General features: G+C 50.9%; 1 protein-coding gene across 1 annotated transcript in view; it reads left to right on the forward strand.

The window, feature by feature from the left end:
* EML1 (EMAP like 1) overlaps positions 1-20,897 on the forward strand; it is a gene marked incomplete in the record, with an annotated part of 215,487 nt that overhangs the window by 85,279 nt on the left and 109,311 nt on the right. Inside the window, 3 exon segments of the mRNA XM_073609641.1 lie at positions 5,515-5,625; positions 16,417-16,512; positions 19,156-19,290. Coding sequence (XP_073465742.1) covers positions 5,515-5,625; positions 16,417-16,512; positions 19,156-19,290 — 342 coding nt within the window.

Genomic DNA, 20,897 nt, shown 5'->3' on the forward strand with positions numbered 1-20,897 from the left:
GAGTGTCTCGGGTTTATAGGGAGTGTTTCGGGTTTATAGGGAGTGTTTCGGGTTTATAGGGAGTGTCTATAGGGAGTGTTTCGGGTTTATAGGCAGTGTGTCTGGTTTATGGGAAGTGTCTCGGGATTATAGGGAGTGTCTATAGGGAGTCTCTCGGGATTATAGGGAGTGTCTATAGGGAGTGTCTCGGGTTTATAGGGATTGTCTATAGGGAGTGTGTCTAGTTTATAGGGAGTGTCTCCGGTTTATAGGGAGTGTCTATAGGGAGTGTGTCTGGTTTATGGGAAGTGTCTCGGGATTATAGGGAGTGTCTATAGGGAGTGTCTCGGGATTATAGGGAGTGTCCCCAATTTATCAGCCCAATTCCTGCACTTTCACCCCTCATATCACACTTAGGTAGGTAGGCTGTGATCACAGAAGGGCAGGCCAGGCGGTGGTGCTGTATTTGTAGGGAGCAGGGGCCTATGGGATTTTATTTGCATTTCTTGCCAGACAACTGCTGTGCAGAGCTTTACATTTCTATCTGGTCATTAAATTATTATTATCTGCAAACATTTTAGAGGGATATTTTTTTATTGGACGCTCTGTGAATGCGGCGCGTCTGCATTGTGCGTTCTCATCCAGACGCAATCTGTTCCTTTTAGTTATTTGGCTCCCTCCAGAGTCCAGTTGGGGAACATCAGAAAATGTTCCCAGCTAAAGAAACTTTCACCCCCCCCACCAGCATATCCGAGCCGAGAAGGCCTGAACCAGAACACAATGCTCGGCCCTATGATGGGAAATTCCCCACTTCCACTCTGAGACTCACATGATGGGATGCAGGGACAGCTGAGACTCACATGACGGGATGGAGGGACAGCTGAGACTCACATGACGGGGTGGAGGGACAGCTGAGACTCACATGACGGGGTGGAGGGACAGCTGAGACTCACATGACGGGATGGAGGGACAGCTGAGACTCACATGATGGGGTGGAGGGACAGCTGAGACTCACATGACGGGATGGAGGGACAGCTGAGACTCACATGATGGGGTGGAGGGACAGCTGAGACTCACATGACGGTGTGGAGGGACAGCTGAGATTCACATGACGGGGTGGAGGGACAGCTGAGACTCACATGATGGGATGGAGGGACAGCTGAGACTCACATGATGGGGTGGAGGGACAGCTGAGACTCACATGATGGGGTGGAGGGACAGCTGAGACTCACATGATGGGGTGGAGGGACAGCTGAAACTCACATGATGGGGTGGAGGGACAGCTGAGACTCACATGATGGGGTGGAGGGACAGCTGAAACTCACATGATGGGGTGGAGGGACAGCTGAGACTCACATGATGGGGTGGAGGGACAGCTGAGACTCACATGATGGGGTGGAGGGACAGCTGAGACTCACATGATGGGGTGGAGGGACAGCTGAGACTCACATGATGGGGTGGAGGGACAGCTGAGACTCACATGACGGGATGGAGGGACAGCTGAGACTCACATGACGGGATGGAGGGACAGCTGAGACTCACATGACGGGGTGGAGGGACAGCTGAGACTCACATGACGGGGTGGAGGGACAGCTGAGACTCACATGACGGGGTGGAGGGACAGCTGAGACTCACATGACGGGATGGAGGGACAGCTGAGACTCACATGATGGGGTGGAGGGACAGCTGAGACTCACATGATGGGGTGGAGGGACAGCTGAGACTCAAATGATGGGGTGGAGGGACAGCTGAAACTCACATGATGGGGTGGAGGGACAGCTGAGATTCACATGATGGGGTGGAGGGACAGCTGAGATTCACATGATGGGGTGGAGGGACAGCTGAGACTCACATGATGGGGTGGAGGGACAGCTGAGATTCACATGACGGGGTGGAGGGACAGCTGAGACTCACATGACGGGGTGGAGGGACAGCTGAGACTCACATGACGGGGTGGAGGGACAGCTGAGATTCACATGATGGGGTGGAGGGACAGCTGAGACTCACATGATGGGGTGGAGGGACAGCTGAGACTCACATGATGGGGTGGAGGGACAGCTGAGACTCACATGACGGGGTGAGACTCGCATGACGGGGTGGAGGGACAGCTGAGACTCACGTGACGGGGTGGAGGGACAGCTGAGACTCACATGATGGGGTGGAGGGACAGCTGAGGCTCACATGATGGGGTGGAGGGACAGCTGAGATTCACATGATGGGGTGGAGGGACAGCTGAGACTCACATGATGGGGTGGAGGGACAGCTGAGACTCACATGATGGGGTGGAGGGACAGCTGAGACTCACATGATGCGATGGAGGGACAGCTGAGACTCACATGATGGGGTGGAGGGACAGCTGAGACTCACATGATGGGTTGGAGGGATAGCTGAGACTCACATGACGGGATGGAGGGACAGCTGAGACTCACATGACGGGATGGAGGGACAGCTGAGACTCACATGACGGGATGGAGGGACAGCTGAGACTCACATGACGGGATGGAGGGACAGCTGAGACTCACATGACGGGATGGAGGGACAGCTGAGACTCACATGACGGGATGGAGGGACAGCTGAGACTCACATGACGGGATGGAGGGACAGCTGAGACTCACATGACGGGATGGAGGGACAGCTGAGACTCACATGACGGGATGGAGGGACAGCTGAGACTCACATGACGGGATGGAGGGACAGCTGAGACTCACATGACGGGATGGAGGGACAGCTGAGACTCACATGACGGGGTGGAGGGACAGCTGAGACTCACATGACGGGGTGGAGGGACAGCTGAGACTCACATGACGGGGTGGAGGGACAGCTGAGACTCACATGACGGGGTGGAGGGACAGCTGAGACTCACATGACGGAGTGGAGGGACAGCTGAGACTCACATGACGGGGTGGAGGGACAGCTGAGACTCACATGACGGGGTGGAGGGACAGCTGAGACTCACATGACGGGGTGGAGGGACAGCTGAGACTCACATGACGGGGTGGAGGGACAGCTGAGACTCACATGACGGGGTGGAGGGACAGCTACAAGCTCTGGACTGCAGATTAGCTTCCATTGCAGGTCAGTAGAGTACAATCGTTGATGTCGATCCTTCGCTTCTCTGTTTTACAGACAATTGTGGTAGCACCGCAGTAATAGATGGAAAGGATGTTTTGTAGAATACAATTTTATTCGATAAAAAAGTTAAGAAAAGATTGGACAGTGTGAGTTTTTAGGAGACATCGGTATCTCCTATACAAAGAATCGCCATTCAGTACAACGCAGATCCCAGAATTGTGTGTCCGAAAAATGGATCTTCTTTCAGAATTTGGGGGGGTTAAAGGGAGCCCAGGGGGTCCATGGAATGATTATATTAGAAGAGTACAGTGGGGTGCAGGGAGGGGGGGGTGTCTGGGTGGAGATGAATTGGTGACGGGATTTGAATCTGGAAAGTTTGGAAGTTTCAGAAAATGGAAGGATTCATGGTGATGGTATGTGGAGGGAATAGAAGGATTCATGGTGCCGGTGTGTAGAGGGAATGGAGGGATTCATAGTGACGGTATGTCTAGGGAATGGAAGGATTCATGGCGCTGGTCTGTGGAGGGGATTGGAATAATTCATGGTGCCGGTGTGTGGAGGGAATGGAAGGCTTCATGGTGCCAGTATGAGGAGCAAATGAAAGGCTTCATGGTGCCGGTATTTGGAGGGAACGGAAGGCTTCATGGTGCCGGTATTTGGAGGGAACGAAAGGCTTCATGGTGCCGGTATTTGGAGGGAACGGAAGGCTTCATGGTGTCGGTATTTGGAGGGAATGAAGGCTTCATGGTGTCGGTATTTGGAGGGAATGAAGGCTTCATGGTGCCGGTATTTGGAGGGAATGAAGGCTTCATGGTGCCGGTATTTGGAGGGAATGAAGGCTTCATGGTGCCGGTATTTGGAGGGAATGAAGGCTTCATGGTGCCGGTATTTGGAGGGAATGAAGGCTTCATGGTGCCGGGATTTGGAGGGAATGAAGGCTTCATGGTGCCGGTATTTGGAGGGAATGAAGGCTTCATGGTGCCGGTATTTGGAGGGAATGAAGGCTTCATGGTGCCGGTATTTGGAGGGAATGAAGGCTTCATGGTGCCGGTATTTGGAGGGAATGAAGGCTTCATGGTGCCGGGATTTGGAGGGAATGAAGGCTTCATGGTGCCGGGATTTGGAGGGAATGAAGGCTTCATGGTGCCGGGATTTGGAGGGAATGAAGGCTTCATGGTGCCGGTATTTGGAGGGAATGAAGGCTTCATGGTGCCGGTATTTGGAGGGAATGAAGGCTTCATGGTGCCGGTATTTGGAGGGAATGAAGGCTTCATGGTGCCGGTATTTGGAGGGAATGAAGGCTTCATGGTGCCGGTATTTGGAGGGAATGAAGGCTTCATGGTGCCGGTATTTGGAGGGAATGAAGGCTTCATGGTGCCAGGATTTGGAGGGAATGAAGGCTTCATGGTGCCGGTATTTGGAGGGAATGAAGGCTTCATGGTGCTGGTATTTGGAGGGAACAGAAGGCTTCATGGTGTCGGTATTTGGAGGGAATGAAGGCTTCATGGTGTCGGTATTTGGAGGGAATGAAGGCTTCATGGTGCTGGTATTTGGAGGGAATGAAGGCTTCATGGTGTCGGTATTTGGAGGGAATGAAGGCTTCATGGTGTCGGTATTTGGAGGGAATGAAGGCTTCATGGTGCCGGTATTTGGAGGGAATGAAGGCTTCATGGTGCCGGTATTTGGAGGGAATGAAGGCTTCATGGTGCCGGTATTTGGAGGGAATGAAGGCTTCATGGTGCCGGGATTTGGAGGGAATGAAGGCTTCATGGTGCCGGGATTTGGAGGGCATGAAGGCTTCATGGTGCCGGTATTTGGAGGGCATGAAGGCTTCATGGTGCCGGGATTTGGAGGGAATGAAGGCTTCATGGTGCCGGTATTTGGAGGGAATGAAGGCTTCATGGTGCCGGGATTTGGAGGGAATGAAGGCTTCATGGTGCCAGTATTTGGAGGGAATGAAGGCTTCATGGTGCCGGGATTTGGAGGGAATGAAGGCTTCATGGTGCCGGTATTTGGAGGGAATGAAGGCTTCATGGTGCCGGGATTTGGAGGGAATGAAGGCTTCATGGTGCCAGTATTTGGAGGGAATGAAGGCTTCATGGTGCCGGGATTTGGAGGGAATGAAGGCTTCATGGTGCCGGTATTTGGAGGGAATGAAGGCTTCATGGTGCCGGGATTTGGAGGGAATGAAGGCTTCATGGTGCCGGGATTTGGAGGGAATGGTCGGGTTTTTCCTGGGATGGGATTGATTAGTTCTTCAGCTGCTCGTGAATAGAAGGAATTCTATTTTGTATGAACCTTTCAGCTGGCTCCCATTCCTGCTGATACTGTAACATGGTAAAAATATTTCCTCTGTTCATAGAGAACAATATGTATAGATTAACCATAAAAATTTTTTTCCATGATGCTCCTTTATGAATTGCTTTTGATCGGGGGAGTCATTAACATCTTTTGTTTTTCCAGCAATTACCACCACATGTCCGCGTTTGGGATTCTGTAACCCTCAACACGTTACACGTCATCGGCATGGGTTACTTTGACCGCGCTGTCACCTGTGTGGCGTTCTCCAAATCTGTAAGTTATGGCAGAAGCTGATGTCTTGTGTTTTTCCTTGAAGGCCACGTGTGATGACTGACGTGGACCTAATGGTGTTTGTAATGGTTTCCTGTGGAACACCTCAAACTTCTTTACAGAAGATCTTGTATACTTCGTCTCTTCATTTATCCGTCATTTCTTCTAATGCAGATCCACATAATAATATAATAATAAAGGTCTCAGCATAGAGAAGTGGGTGTGGCCATATATAGTGGCCAATCACCATATAACAGGCTGGTGTCCTTGTTGAATATTTGATATCGATCTCCCAGAGAGATCAGACTCCACACTCTACAATCACATCTCAGTCTCGTCTCCACTGAATCCATCATTTGTATCATGAGGGGTGCAGAATAATAACCTCCCTTTATTATAGGGGCCCTCAGGGGCCGGTTCTGTCCTGACATCTGGCACAAGACCTTCTCTGAACAGAACCGGCTCCTACTGGAATACAGGAAGGAGATTGTCTGTTCTGAACGATTTCTTCCATCGTCTGTACAGAAGTACATTTCTAGATTTGTGTGAAGTGATGGAAAGAAAACCCAAAAGTTCTGTCGGATTCTGCCAGTAGTTTAGTGAGCGAGTGAAGTGTTATCAGGCCATTCCTTTGGACTACAGAACATCCCCTTCACATTATGCAGAGAGGGAGGTGTTCCATAGTCCTACCACACTTCCTGCGCTATGGTGACAATGCTGCTCCTCCATAGATACGGTATTATGAGTGTTGTCACCCTATGATTGCAAGTGTGTTACTGGCAGGATCACCAGGTGATAACCTAAAAAAAAGGAAAACGAATGCGGCTGCCATATCTAAGAAGAGGCGAGGTGCGATATCTGACCCCCTCACTGATGATCTAAGAAGAGGCGAGGAGCGATATCTGACCCCTCACTGATCTAAGAAGAGGCGAGGTGCGATATCTGACCCCCTCACTGATGATCTAAGAAGAGGCGAGGAGCGATATCTGACCCCTCACTGATCTAAGAAGAGGCGAGGTGCGATATCTGACCCCTCACTGATGATCTAAGAAGAGGCGAGGTGCGATATCTGACCCCTCACTGATGATCTAAGAAGAGGCGAGGTGCGATATCTGACCCCCTCACTGATGATCTAAGAAGAGGCGAGGTGCGATATCTGACCCCCTCACTGATGATCTAAGAAGAGGCGAGGTGCGATATCTGACCCCTCACTGATGATCTAGGAAGAGGCGAGGTGCGATATCTGACCCCCTCACTGATGATCTAAGAAGAGGCGAGGTGCGATATCTGACCCCCTCACTGATGATCTAAGAAGAGGCGAGGTGCGATATCTGACCCCTCACTGATGATCTAGGAAGAGGCGAGGTGCGATATCTGACCCCCTCACTGATGATCTAAGAAGAGGCGAGGTGCGATATCTGACCCCCTCACTGATGATCTAAGAAGAGGCGAGGTGCGATATCTGACCCCCTCACTGATGATCTAAGAAGAGGCGAGGTGCGATATCTGACCCCCTCACTGATGATCTAAGAAGAGGTGAGGTGCGATATCTGACCCCCTCACTGATGATCTAAGAAGAGGCGAGGTGCGATATCTGACCCCCTCACTGATGATCTAGGAAGAGGCGAGGTGCGATATCTGACCCCCTCACTGATGATCTAAGAAGAGGTGAGGTGCGATATCTGACCCCTCACTGATGATCTAAGAAGAGGCGAGGTGCGATATCTGACCCCCTCACTGATGATCTAAGAAGAGGCGAGGTGCGATATCTGACCCCTCACTGATGATCTAAGAAGAGGCGAGGTGCGATATCTGACCCCTCACTGATGATCTAAGAAGAGGCGAGGTGCGATATCTGACCCCTTACTGATGATCTAAGAAGAGGCGAGGTGCGATATCTGACCCCCTCACTGATGATCTAAGAAGAGGCGAGGTGCGATATCTGACCCCTCACTGATCTAAGAAGAGGCGAGGTGCGATATCTGACCCCCTCACTGATGATCTAAGAAGAGGCGAGGTGCGATATCTGACCCCTCACTGATGATCTAAGAAGAGGCGAGGTGCGATATCTGACCCCTCACTGATGATCTAAGAAGAGGCGAGGTGCGATATCTGACCCCCTCACTGATGATCTAAGAAGAGGCGAGGTGCGATATCTGACCCCCTCACTGATGATCTAAGAAGAGGCGAGGTGCGATATCTGACCCCCTCACTGATGATCTAAGAAGAGGCGAGGTGCGATATCTGACCCCTTACTGATGATCTAAGAAGAGGCGAGGTGCGATATCTGACCCCCTCACTGATGATCTAAGAAGAGGCGAGGTGCGATATCTGACCCCTCACTGATCTAAGAAGAGGCGAGGTGCGATATCTGACCCCTTACTGATGATCTAAGAAGAGGCGAGGTGCGATATCTGACCCCTTACTGATGATCTAAGAAGAGGCGAGGTGCGATATCTGACCCCTCACTGATCTAAGAAGAGGCGAGGTGCGATATCTGACCCCTTACTGATGATCTAAGAAGAGGCGAGGTGCGATATCTGACCCCTCACTGATGATCTAAGAAGAGGCGAGGTGCGATATCTGACCCCTCACTGATGATCTAAGAAGAGGCGAGGTGCGATATCTGACCCCTCACTGATGATCTAGGAAGAGGCGAGGTGCGATATCTGACCCCCTCACTGATGATCTAGGAAGAGGCGAGGTGCGATATCTGACCCCCTCACTGATGATCTAAGAAGAGGCGAGGTGCGATATCTGACCCCTTACTGATGATCTAAGAAGAGGCGAGGTGCGATATCTGACCCCTCACTGATGATCTAAGAAGAGGCGAGGTGCGATATCTGACCCCTTACTGATGATCTAAGAAGAGGCGAGGAGCGATATCTGACCCCCTCACTGATGATCTAAGAAGAGGCGAGGTGCGATATCTGACCCCCTCACTGATGATCTAAGAAGAGGCTAGGTGCGATATCTGACCCCCTCACTGATGATCTAGGAAGAGGCGAGGTGCGATATCTGACCCCCTCACTGATGATCTAGGAAGAGGCGAGGTGCGATATCTGACCCCTCACTGATGATCTAGGAAGAGGCGAGGTGCGATATCTGACCCCTCACTGATGATCTAGGAAGAGGCGAGGTGCGATATCTGACCCCTCACTGATGATCTAGGAAGAGGCGAGGTGCGATATCTGACCCCTCACTGATGATCTAAGAAGAGGCGAGGTGCGATATCTGACCCCCTCACTGATGATCTAAGAAGAGGCTAGGTGCGATATCTGACCCCCTCACTGATGATCTAGGAAGAGGCGAGGTGCGATATCTGACCCCCTCACTGATGATCTAGGAAGAGGCGAGGTGCGATATCTGACCCCTCACTGATGATCTAGGAAGAGGCGAGGTGCGATATCTGACCCCTCACTGATGATCTAGGAAGAGGCGAGGTGCGATATCTGACCCCTCACTGATGATCTAGGAAGAGGCGAGGTGCGATATCTGACCCCTCACTGATGATCTAAGAAGAGGCGAGGTGCGATATCTGACCCCTCACTGATGATCTAAGAAGAGGCGAGGTGCGATATCTGACCCCCTCACTGATCTAAGAAGAGGCGAGGTGCGATATCTGACCCCCTCACTGATGATCTAAGAAGAGGCGAGGTGCGATATCTGACCCCTCACTGATCTAAGAAGAGGCGAGGTGCGATATCTGACCCCCTCACTGATGATCTAAGAAGAGGCGAGGTGCGATATCTGACCCCTCACTGATGATCTAAGAAGAGGCGAGGTGCGATATCTGACCCCCTCACTGATGATCTAAGAAGAGGCGAGGTGCGATATCTGACCCCTCACTGATGATCTAAGAAGAGGCGAGGTGCGATATCTGACCCCCTCACTGATGATCTAGGAAGAGGCGAGGTGCGATATCTGACCCCCTTACTGATGATCTAAGAAGAGGCGAGGTGCGATATCTGACCCCCTCACTGATCTAAGAAGAGGCGAGGTGCGATATCTGACCCCTCACTGATGATCTAAGAAGAGGCGAGGTGCGATATCTGACCCCTCACTGATGATCTAAGAAGAGGCGAGGTGCGATATCTGACCCCTCACTGATGATCTAAGAAGAGGCGAGGTGCGATATCTGACCCCTCACTGATGATCTTAGAAGAGGCGAGGTGCGATATCTGACCCCTCACTGATGATCTAAGAAGAGGCGAGGTGCGATATCTGACCCCCTCACTGATGATCTAAGAAGAGGCGAGGTGCGATATCTGACCCCTCACTGATGATCTTAGAAGAGGCGAGGTGCGATATCTGACCCCTCACTGATGATCTAAGAAGAGGCGAGGTGCGATATCTGACCCCTCACTGATGATCTAAGAAGAGGCGAGGTGCGATATCTGACCCCTCACTGATGATCTAAGAAGAGGCGAGGTGCGATATCTGACCCCCTCACTGATGATCTAAGAAGAGGCGAGGTGCGATATCTGACCCCTCACTGATGATCTAGGAAGAGGCGAGGTGCGATATCTGACCCCTCACTGATGATCTAGGAAGAGGCGAGGTGCGATATCTGACCCCTCACTGATGATCTAAGAAGAGGCGAGGTGCGATATCTGACCCCCTCACTGATGATCTAAGAAGAGGCGAGGTGCGATATCTGACCCCTCACTGATGATCTAAGAAGAGGCTAGGTGCGATATCTGACCCCCTCACTGATGATCTAAGAAGAGGCTAGGTGCGATATCTGACCCCCTCACTGATGATCTAGGAAGAGGCGAGGTGCGATATCTGACCCCCTCACTGATGATCTAGGAAGAGGCGAGGTGCGATATCTGACCCCTCACTGATGATCTAGGAAGAGGCGAGGTGCGATATCTGACCCCTCACTGATCTAAGAAGAGGCGAGGTGCGATATCTGACCCCTCACTGATGATCTAAGAAGAGGCGAGGTGCGATATCTGACCCCCTCACTGATCTAAGAAGAGGCGAGGTGCGATATCTGACCCCCTCACTGATGATCTAAGAAGAGGCGAGGTGCGATATCTGACCCCTCACTGATCTAAGAAGAGGCGAGGTGCGATATCTGACCCCCTCACTGATGATCTAAGAAGAGGCGAGGTGCGATATCTGACCCCCTCACTGATGATCTAGGAAGAGGCGAGGTGCGATATCTGACCCCCTCACTGATGATCTAAGAAGAGGCGAGGTGCGATATCTGACCCCTCACTGATCTAAGAAGAGGCGAGGTGCGATATCTGACCCCCTCACTGATGATCTAGGAAGAGGCGAGGTGCGATATCTGACCCCCTCACTGATGATCTAAGAAGAGGCGAGGTGCGATATCTGACCCCTCACTGATCTAAGAAGAGGCGAGGTGCGATATCTGACCCCCTCACTGATGATCTAAGAAGAGGCGAGGTGCGATATCTGACCCCCTCACTGATGATCTAGGAAGAGGCGAGGTGCGATATCTGACCCCCTCACTGATGATCTAGGAAGAGGCGAGGTGCGATATCTGACCCCCTCACTGATGATCTAAGAAGAGGCGAGATGCGATATCTGACCCCTTACTGATGATCTAAGAAGAGGCGAGGTGCGATATCTGACCCCTCACTGATGATCTAAGAAGAGGCGAGGTGCGATATCTGACCCCTTACTGATGATCTAAGAAGAGGCGAGGAGCGATATCTGACCCCCTCACTGATGATCTAAGAAGAGGCGAGGTGCGATATCTTACCCCCTCACTGATGATCTAAGAAGAGGCGAGGTGCGATATCTGACCCCCTCACTGATGATCTAGGAAGAGGCGAGGTGCGATATCTGACCCCCTCACTGATGATCTAGGAAGAGGCGAGGTGCGATATCTGACCCCCTCACTGATGATCTAGGAAGAGGCGAGGTGCGATATCTGACCCCCTCACTGATGATCTAAGAAGAGGCGAGGTGCGATATCTGACCCCTTACTGATGATCTAAGAAGAGGCGAGGAGCGATATCTGACCCCCTCACTGATGATCTAAGAAGAGGCGAGGTGCGATATCTGACCCCCTCACTGATGATCTAAGAAGAGGCGAGGTGCGATATCTGACCCCCTCACTGATGATCTAGGAAGAGGCGAGGTGCGATATCTGACCCCCTCACTGATGATCTAGGAAGAGGCGAGGTGCGATATCTGACCCCCTCACTGATGATCTAGGAAGAGGCGAGGTGCGATATCTGACCCCTCACTGATGATCTAAGAAGAGGCGAGGTGCGATATCTGACCCCTCACTGATGATCTAAGAAGAGGCGAGGTGCGATATCTGACCCCTCACTGATGATCTAGGAAGAGGCGAGGTGCGATATCTGACCCCTCACTGATGATCTAGGAAGAGGCGAGGTGCGATATCTGACCCCCTCACTGATGATCTAAGAAGAGGCGAGGTGCGATATCTGACCCCTCACTGATGATCTAAGAAGAGGCGAGGTGCGATATCTGACCCCCTCACTGATGATCTAAGAAGAGGCGAGGTGCGATATCTGACCCCCTCACTGATGATCTAGGAAGAGGCGAGGTGCGATATCTGACCCCTCACTGATGATCTAAGAAGAGGCGAGGTGCGATATCTGACCCCCTCACTGATGATCTAAGAAGAGGCGAGGTGCGATATCTGACCCCTCACTGATCTAAGAAGAGGCGAGGTGCGATATCTGACCCCTCACTGATGATCTAAGAAGAGGCGAGGTGCGATATCTGACCCCCTCACTGATCTAAGAAGAGGCGAGGTGCGATATCTGACCCCCTCACTGATGATCTAAGAAGAGGCGAGGTGCGATATCTGACCCCTCACTGATCTAAGAAGAGGCGAGGTGCGATATCTGACCCCCTCACTGATGATCTAAGAAGAGGCGAGGTGCGATATCTGACCCCCTCACTGATGATCTAGGAAGAGGCGAGGTGCGATATCTGACCCCCTCACTGATGATCTAAGAAGAGGCGAGGTGCGATATCTGACCCCTCACTGATCTAAGAAGAGGCGAGGTGCGATATCTGACCCCCTCACTGATGATCTAGGAAGAGGCGAGGTGCGATATCTGACCCCCTCACTGATGATCTAAGAAGAGGCGAGGTGCGATATCTGACCCCTCACTGATCTAAGAAGAGGCGAGGTGCGATATCTGACCCCCTCACTGATGATCTAAGAAGAGGCGAGGTGCGATATCTGACCCCCTCACTGATGATCTAGGAAGAGGCGAGGTGCGATATCTGACCCCCTCACTGATGATCTAGGAAGAGGCGAGGTGCGATATCTGACCCCCTCACTGATGATCTAAGAAGAGGCGAGATGCGATATCTGACCCCTTACTGATGATCTAAGAAGAGGCGAGGTGCGATATCTGACCCCTCACTGATGATCTAAGAAGAGGCGAGGTGCGATATCTGACCCCTTACTGATGATCTAAGAAGAGGCGAGGAGCGATATCTGACCCCCTCACTGATGATCTAAGAAGAGGCGAGGTGCGATATCTTACCCCCTCACTGATGATCTAAGAAGAGGCGAGGTGCGATATCTGACCCCCTCACTGATGATCTAGGAAGAGGCGAGGTGCGATATCTGACCCCCTCACTGATGATCTAGGAAGAGGCGAGGTGCGATATCTGACCCCCTCACTGATGATCTAAGAAGAGGCGAGGTGCGATATCTGACCCCTCACTGATGATCTAGGAAGAGGCGAGGTGCGATATCTGACCCCTCACTGATGATCTAAGAAGAGGCGAGGTGCGATATCTGACCCCTTACTGATGATCTAAGAAGAGGCGAGGTGCGATATCTGACCCCTCACTGATGATCTAAGAAGAGGCGAGGTGCGATATCTGACCCCCTCACTGATCTAAGAAGAGGCGAGGTGCGATATCTGACCCCCTCACTGATGATCTAAGAAGAGGCGAGGTGCGATATCTGACCCTTCACTGATCTAAGAAGAGGCGAGGTGCGATATCTGACCCCCTCACTGATGATCTAAGAAGAGGCGAGGTGCGATATCTGACCCCTCACTGATCTAAGAAGAGGCGAGGTGCGATATCTGACCCCCTCACTGATGATCTAGGAAGAGGCGAGGTGCGATATCTGACCCCTTACTGATGATCTAAGAAGAGGCGAGGTGCGATATCTGACCCCCTCACTGATGATCTAGGAAGAGGCGAGGTGCGATATCTGACCCCCTCACTGATGATCTTAGAAGAGGCGAGGTGCGATATCTGACCCCTCACTGATGATCTAAGAAGAGGCGAGGTGCGATATCTGACCCCTCACTGATGATCTAAGAAGAGGCGAGGTGCGATATCTGACCCCTCACTGATGATCTAGGAAGAGGCGAGGTGCGATATCTGACCCCTCACTGATGATCTAAGAAGAGGCGAGGTGCGATATCTGACCCCTCACTGATGATCTAGGAAGAGGCGAGGTGCGATATCTGACCCCTCACTGATGATCTAGGAAGAGGCGAGGTGCGATATCTGACCCCTCACTGATGATCTAAGAAGAGGCGAGGTGCGATATCTGACCCCCTCACTGATGATCTAAGAAGAGGCGAGGTGCGATATCTGACCCCTCACTGATGATCTAAGAAGAGGCGAGGTGCGATATCTGACCCCCTCACTGATGATCTAAGAAGAGGCGAGGTGCGATATCTGACCCCCTCACTGATGATCTAAGAAGAGGCGAGGTGCGATATCTGACCCCCTCACTGATGATCTAAGAAGAGGCGAGGTGCAATATCTGACCCCCTCACTGATGATCTAGGAAGAGGCGAGGTGCGATATCTGACCCCCTCACTGATGATCTAAGAAGAGGCGAGGTGCGATATCTGACCCCTCACTGATCTAAGAAGAGGCGAGGTGCGATATCTGACCCCCTCACTGATGATCTAAGAAGAGGCGAGGTGCGATATCTGACCCCCTCACTGATGATCTAAGAAGAGGCGAGGTGCGATATCTGACCCCGTCACTGATGATCTAGGAAGAGGCGAGGTGCGATATCTGACCCCCTCACTGATGATCTAAGAAGAGGCGAGGTGCGATATCTGACTCCCTCACTGATGATCTAAGAAGAGGCGAGGTGCAATATCTGACCCCTCACTGATGATCTAGGAAGAGGCGAGGTGCGATATCTGACCCCCTCACTGATGATCTAGGAGGAGGCGAGGTGCGATATCTGACCCCTCACTGATGATCTAAGAAGAGGCGAGGTGCGATATCTGACCCCTCACTGATCTAAGAAGAGGCGAGGTGCGATATCTGACCCCTCACTGATGATCTAAGAAGAGGCGAGGTGCGATATCTGACCCCCTCACTGATGATCTAGGAAGAGGCGAGGTGCGATATCTGACCCCTCACTGATCTAAGAAGAGGCGAGGTGCGATATCTGACCCCTCACTGATGATTAAGAAGAGGCGAGGTGCGATATCTGACCCCTCACTGATGATCTAAGAAGAGGCGAGGTGCGATATCTGACCCCTCACTGATGATCTAAGAAGAGGCGAGGTGCGATATCTGACCCCCTCACTGATGATCTAGGAAGAGGCGAGGTGCGATATCTGACCCCTCACTGATCTAAGAAGAGGCGAGGTGCGATATCTGACCCCTCACTGATGATTAAGAAGAGGCGAGGTGCGATATCTGACCCCTCACTGATGATCTAAGAAGAGGCGAGGTGCGATATCTGACCCCCTCACTGATGATCTAGGAAGAGGCGAGGTGCGATATCTGACCCCTCACTGATGATCTAAGAAGAGGCGAGGTGCGATATCTGACCCCTCACTGATGATCTAAGAAGAGGCGAGGTGCGATATCTGACCCCTCACTGATGATCTAGGAAGAGGCGAGGTGCGATATCTGACCCCCTCACTGATGATCTAAGAAGAGGCGAGGTGCGATATCTGACCCCCTCACTGATGATCTAAGAAGAGGCGAGGTGCGATATCTGACCCCTCACTGATGATCTAGGAAGAGGCGAGGTGCGATATCTGACCCCCTCACTGATGATCTAGGAAGAGGCGAGGTGCGATATCTGACCCCTCACTGATGATCTAAGAAGAGGCGAGGTGCGATATCTGACCCCCTCACTGATGATCTAGGAAGAGGCGAGGTGCGATATCTGACCCCTTACTGATGATCTAAGAAGAGGCGAGGTGCGATATCTGACCCCCTCACTGATGATCTAAGAAGAGGCGAGGTGCGATATCTGACCCCTCACTGATGATCTAAGAAGAGGCGAGGTGCGATATCTGACCCCTCACTGATGATCTAAGAAGAGGCGAGGTGCGATATCTGACCCCCTCACTGATGATCTAGGAAGAGGCGAGGTGCGATATCTGACCCCTCACTGATGATCTAGGAAGAGGCGAGGTGCGATATCTGACCCCCTCACTGATGATCTAGGAAGAGGCGAGGTGCGATATCTGACCCCTTACTGATGATCTAAGAAGAGGCGAGGTGCGATATCTGACCCCCTCACTGATGATCTAGGAAGAGGTGAGGTGCGATATCTGACCCCCTCACTGATGATCTAGGAAGAGGTGAGGTGCGATATCTGACCCCCTCACTGATGATCTAAGAAGAGGCGAGGTGCGATATCTGACCCCCTCACTGATGATCTAAGAAGAGGCGAGGTGCGATATCTGACCCCCTCACTGATGATCTAGGAAGAGGCGAGGTGCGATATCTGACCCCCTCACTGATGACCTGCACTGTGTATGTAATAATGCTCTCCTTCATTTGTGGCCGGGACTTCAGATAATATTCTTCTATGTTTAGAATGGTGGAGGAAGCCTGTGTGCGGTGGATGACTCCAATGACCACGTTCTGTCCATATGGGACTGGCAGAAGGAGGAGAAGCTGGCCGATGTCAAGGTAACACAAACATCATCGTTCTGCTACATCAAGATGCTGCAAGTGTAGACTGCGCACTATGACATCATAGATATATTATTACTATTAGCATTAAAGAAGCCTTAAAACCATGGGGGGGGGGGGGGGGCGGCAATGGTGTCCGATTCATAACACATAGAGGTACCTCATCCTTCTACCCCAGAGGAACCAAATACTCGATCCTCATTCATTCGCATCATCAGTAAAATGTAGGAAATGTCATAATCCGAGGATTTGACACCACAAGTAGTTTTTTACAACACCCCCCTTACATTGGATGTCGGTGGGAAATCTCCTCTTACATTGGATGTCGGTGGGAAATCTCCTCTTACATTGGATGTCGGTGGGAAATCTCCTCTTACATTGGATGTCGGTGGGAAATCTCCTCTTACATTGGATGTCGGTGGGAAATCTCCTCTTACATTGGATGTCGGTGGGAAATCTCCTCTTACATTGGATGTCGGTGGGAAATCTCCTCTTACATTGGATGTCGGTGGGAAATCTCCCCCTTACATTGGATGTCGGTGGGAAATCTCCTCTTACATTGGATGTCGGTGGGAAATCTCCCCCTTACATTGGATGTCGGTGGGAAATCTCCCCCTTACATTGGATGTCGGTGAGAAATCTCCCCCTTACATTGGATGTCGGTGGGAAATCTCCTCTTACATTGGATGTCGGTGGGAAATCTCCTCTTACATTGGATGTCGGTGGGAAATCTCCTCTTACATTGGATGTCGGTGGGAAATCTCCCCCTTACATTGGATGTCGGTGGGAAATCTCCCCCTTACATTGGATGTCGGTGGGAAATCTCCCCCTTACATTGGATGTCGGTGGGAAATCTCCTCTTACATTGGATGTCGGTGGGAAATCTCCTCTTACATTGGATGTCGGTGGGAAATCTCCTCTTACATTGGATGTCGGTGGGAAATCTCCCCCTTACATTGGATGTCGGTGGGAAATCTCCCCCTTACATTGGATGTCGGTGGGAAATCTCCCCCTTACATTGGATGTCGGTGGGAAATCTCCTCTTACATTGGATGTCGGTGGGAAATCTCCCCTTACATTGGATGTCGGTGGGAAATCTCCCCCTTACATTGGATGTCGGTGGGAAATCTCCCACTTACATTGGATGTCGGTGGGAAATCTCCTCTTACATTGGATGTCGGTGGGAAATCTCCCCCTTACATTGGATGTCGGTGAGAAATCTCCCCCTTACATTGGATGTCGGTGGGAAATCTCCTCTTACATTGGATGTCGGTGGGAAATCTCCTCTTACATTGGATGTCGGTGGGAAATCTCCTCTTACATTGGATGTCGGTGGGAAATCTCCCCCTTACATTGGATGTCGGTGGGAAATCTCCTCTTACATTGGATGTCGGTGAGAAATCTCCCCCTTACATTGGATGCCTGTGAGAAATCCCGTCTTACATTGGATGTCGGTGGGAAATCTCCCCCTTACATTGGATGTCGGTGGGAAATCTCCCCCTTACATTGGATGTCGGTGGGAAATCTCCCCCTTACATTGGATGTCGGTGGGAAATCTCCCCCTTACATTGGATGTCGGTGGGAAATCTCCCCCTTACATTGGATGTCGGTGAGAAATCTCCCCCTTACATTGGATGCCTGTGAGAAATCCCGTCTTACATTGGATGTCGGTGGGAAATCTCCCCCTTACATTGGATGCTGGTGGGAAATCTCCCCCTTACATTGGATGTCGGTGGGAAAACTCCTCTTACATTGGATGTCGGTGGGAAATCTCCCCCTTACATTGGATGTCGGCGCGAAATCTCCTCTTACATTGGATGTCGGTGGGAAATCTCCCCCTTACATTGGATGTCGGCGGGAAATCTCCCCCTTACATTGGATGTCGGTGAGAAATCTCCCCCTTACATTGGATGTCGGTGGGAAATCTCCTCTTACATTGGATGTCGGGGGGAAATCTCCTCTTACATTGGATGTCGGTGGGAAATCTCCTCTTACATTGGATGTCGGTGGGAAATCTCCTCTTACATTGGATGTCGGTGGGAAATCTCCCCCTTACATTGGATGTCGGTGGGAAATCTCCTCTTACATTGGATGTTGGTGGGAAATCTCCTCTTACATTGGATGTCGTTGGGAAATCTCCTCTTACATTGGATGTTGGTGGGAAATCTCCTCTTACATTGGATGTCGGTGGGAAATCTCCTCTTACATTGGATGTCGGTGGGAAATCTCCTCTTACATTGGATGTCGGTGGGAAATCTCCCCCTTACATTGGATGTCGGTGGGAAATCTCCCCCTTACATTGGATGTCGGTGGGAAATCTCCCCCTTACATTGGATGTCGGTGGGAAATCTCCCCCTTACATTGGATGTCGGTGGTAAATCTCCTCTTACATTGGATGTCGGTGGGAAATCTCCTCTTACATTGGATGTCGGTGGGAAATCTCCTCTTACATTGGATGTCGGTGGGAAATCTCCTCTTACATTGGATGTTGGTGGGAAATCTCCTCTTACATTGGAGGTCGGTGGGTAACCGATTTATTTCTGTTCTTTGTGATGGTTTTATTCTTCTATAGGAGTTTATTTAGGAAAATCTTGTTTTTGGTTGCGTTTTTTTTCAGCACTTTCCTCTTGTCCTTTCCAGTGTTCCAATGAAGCGGTTTTTGTAGCAGATTTCCATCCGACAGACACAAATATTATCGTGACCTGCGGAAAATCGCACCTCTACTTCTGGACGCTGGAAGGAAACGCTCTGATTAAGAAGCAAGGATTGTTTGAGGTACGATCGCTCAGAATTCTCTGAAAAGTTACTTTTCCTTTAGGAGAAAACTTTTATATATAACCTGAAAAGTGGCTCAATGTGGAGTGATAACAGCCAATCAGCAAGTGGCCAGAGCTGTTCTGTCTTTGTAGCTGTGGATAGTGAGTGCCACTGAAAGATTGGAGACCGTGGCAGTATGATCCGTGTGTGTTCAGTGCACATGGGGGGGGGGAGGAGGGGGGGGGGAGGGGGGCGCCCACTGCGACCCACACTGCGACCCACACTGCACACGTCCCTTTTCTCCTCGCCGGCTGCTGGGGGGATTTGTCAGGATGGAGAGCGGAGCAAGTGGCCGGGAAATCTGATTTACCAGAACCTTCCCTTTCTGAATCGCTGCCGATCCCTCCCGTGATAACTGGGCGGAGTAAACTGTTTCCTCTGCTTCAGTTTATGAACGGGGAGGAGCCGCTGTCTTCTGCTGATAAAAAAAAATTGCATTAAAAAATTCATAAAAAATAAAACTGTAAAAAAATAAAAATAAATAAAAAACCACTGACACCCCTCCCCCATGCCCTACCAACACTTTCCACTGACCCAACTCCTCCCCCCAAAACACTGAAAAAAATGTAAAAAAACAAATTAAATTTGTAAAAAAAATAAATATATAAAAATAAACTACTGACCCTGCCCCGTACCCCCACCCCCACCCCCTTCCCCAGAAGCACTGTGAAAAATGAAAAAAGAACAAAGAGCATTGTGGCCCCTTGATAGCGATTTCCTGTATTATGGGGCAGTTTTTTCCTGAATTGACATATTGGTGGCAGAGCACAATAGAGGTGATACAACACGAGCCTGCGCCATTTTCACCTGTGCTGGGCGCGGAACATGTGCATTGCAGCTCCTGAACCTTCACAGCGTGAGGATACCGGCCTCTTCCTCATTCCAAGCACAGCAAATATGGGAACATGGGGGTCTACTGGGGGTAACACAGTAAATATGAGAACATGGGGGTCTACTGGGGGTAACACAGTAAATATGGGAACATGGGGGTCTACTGGGGGTAACACAGTAAATATGGGAACATGGGGGTCTACTGGGGGTAACACAGTAAATATGGGAACATTGGGTTCTACTGGGGGGCAACACAGTAAATATGGGAACATGGAGGTCTACTGGGGGGTAACACAGTAAATATGAGAATATGGGGGTCTACTGGGGGTAGCACAGTACATATGGGAACATGGGGGTCTACTGGGGGTAACACAGTAAATATGGGAACATGGGGGTCTACTGGGGGTAACACAGCAAATATGGGAACTTGGGGGTCTACTGGGGGTAACACAGTAAATATGGGAACATGGGGGTCTACTGGGGGTAACACGGTAAATATGGGAACATGGGGGTCTACTGGGGGTAACACAGCAAATATGGGAACATGGGGGTCTACTGGGGGTAACACAGCAAATATGAGAATATGGGGGTCTACTGGGGGTAACATAGCAAATATGGGAACATGGGGGTCTACTGGGGGTAACACAGTAAATATGAGAATATGGGGGTCTACTGGGGGTAACACAGTAAATATGGGAATATGGGGGTCTACTGGGGGTAGCACAGTACATATG

Source organism: Aquarana catesbeiana, linkage group LG13 (assembly GCF_042186555.1).
Source record: "Aquarana catesbeiana isolate 2022-GZ linkage group LG13, ASM4218655v1, whole genome shotgun sequence".
NCBI classification, from domain to species: domain Eukaryota; kingdom Metazoa; phylum Chordata; class Amphibia; order Anura; family Ranidae; genus Aquarana; species Aquarana catesbeiana.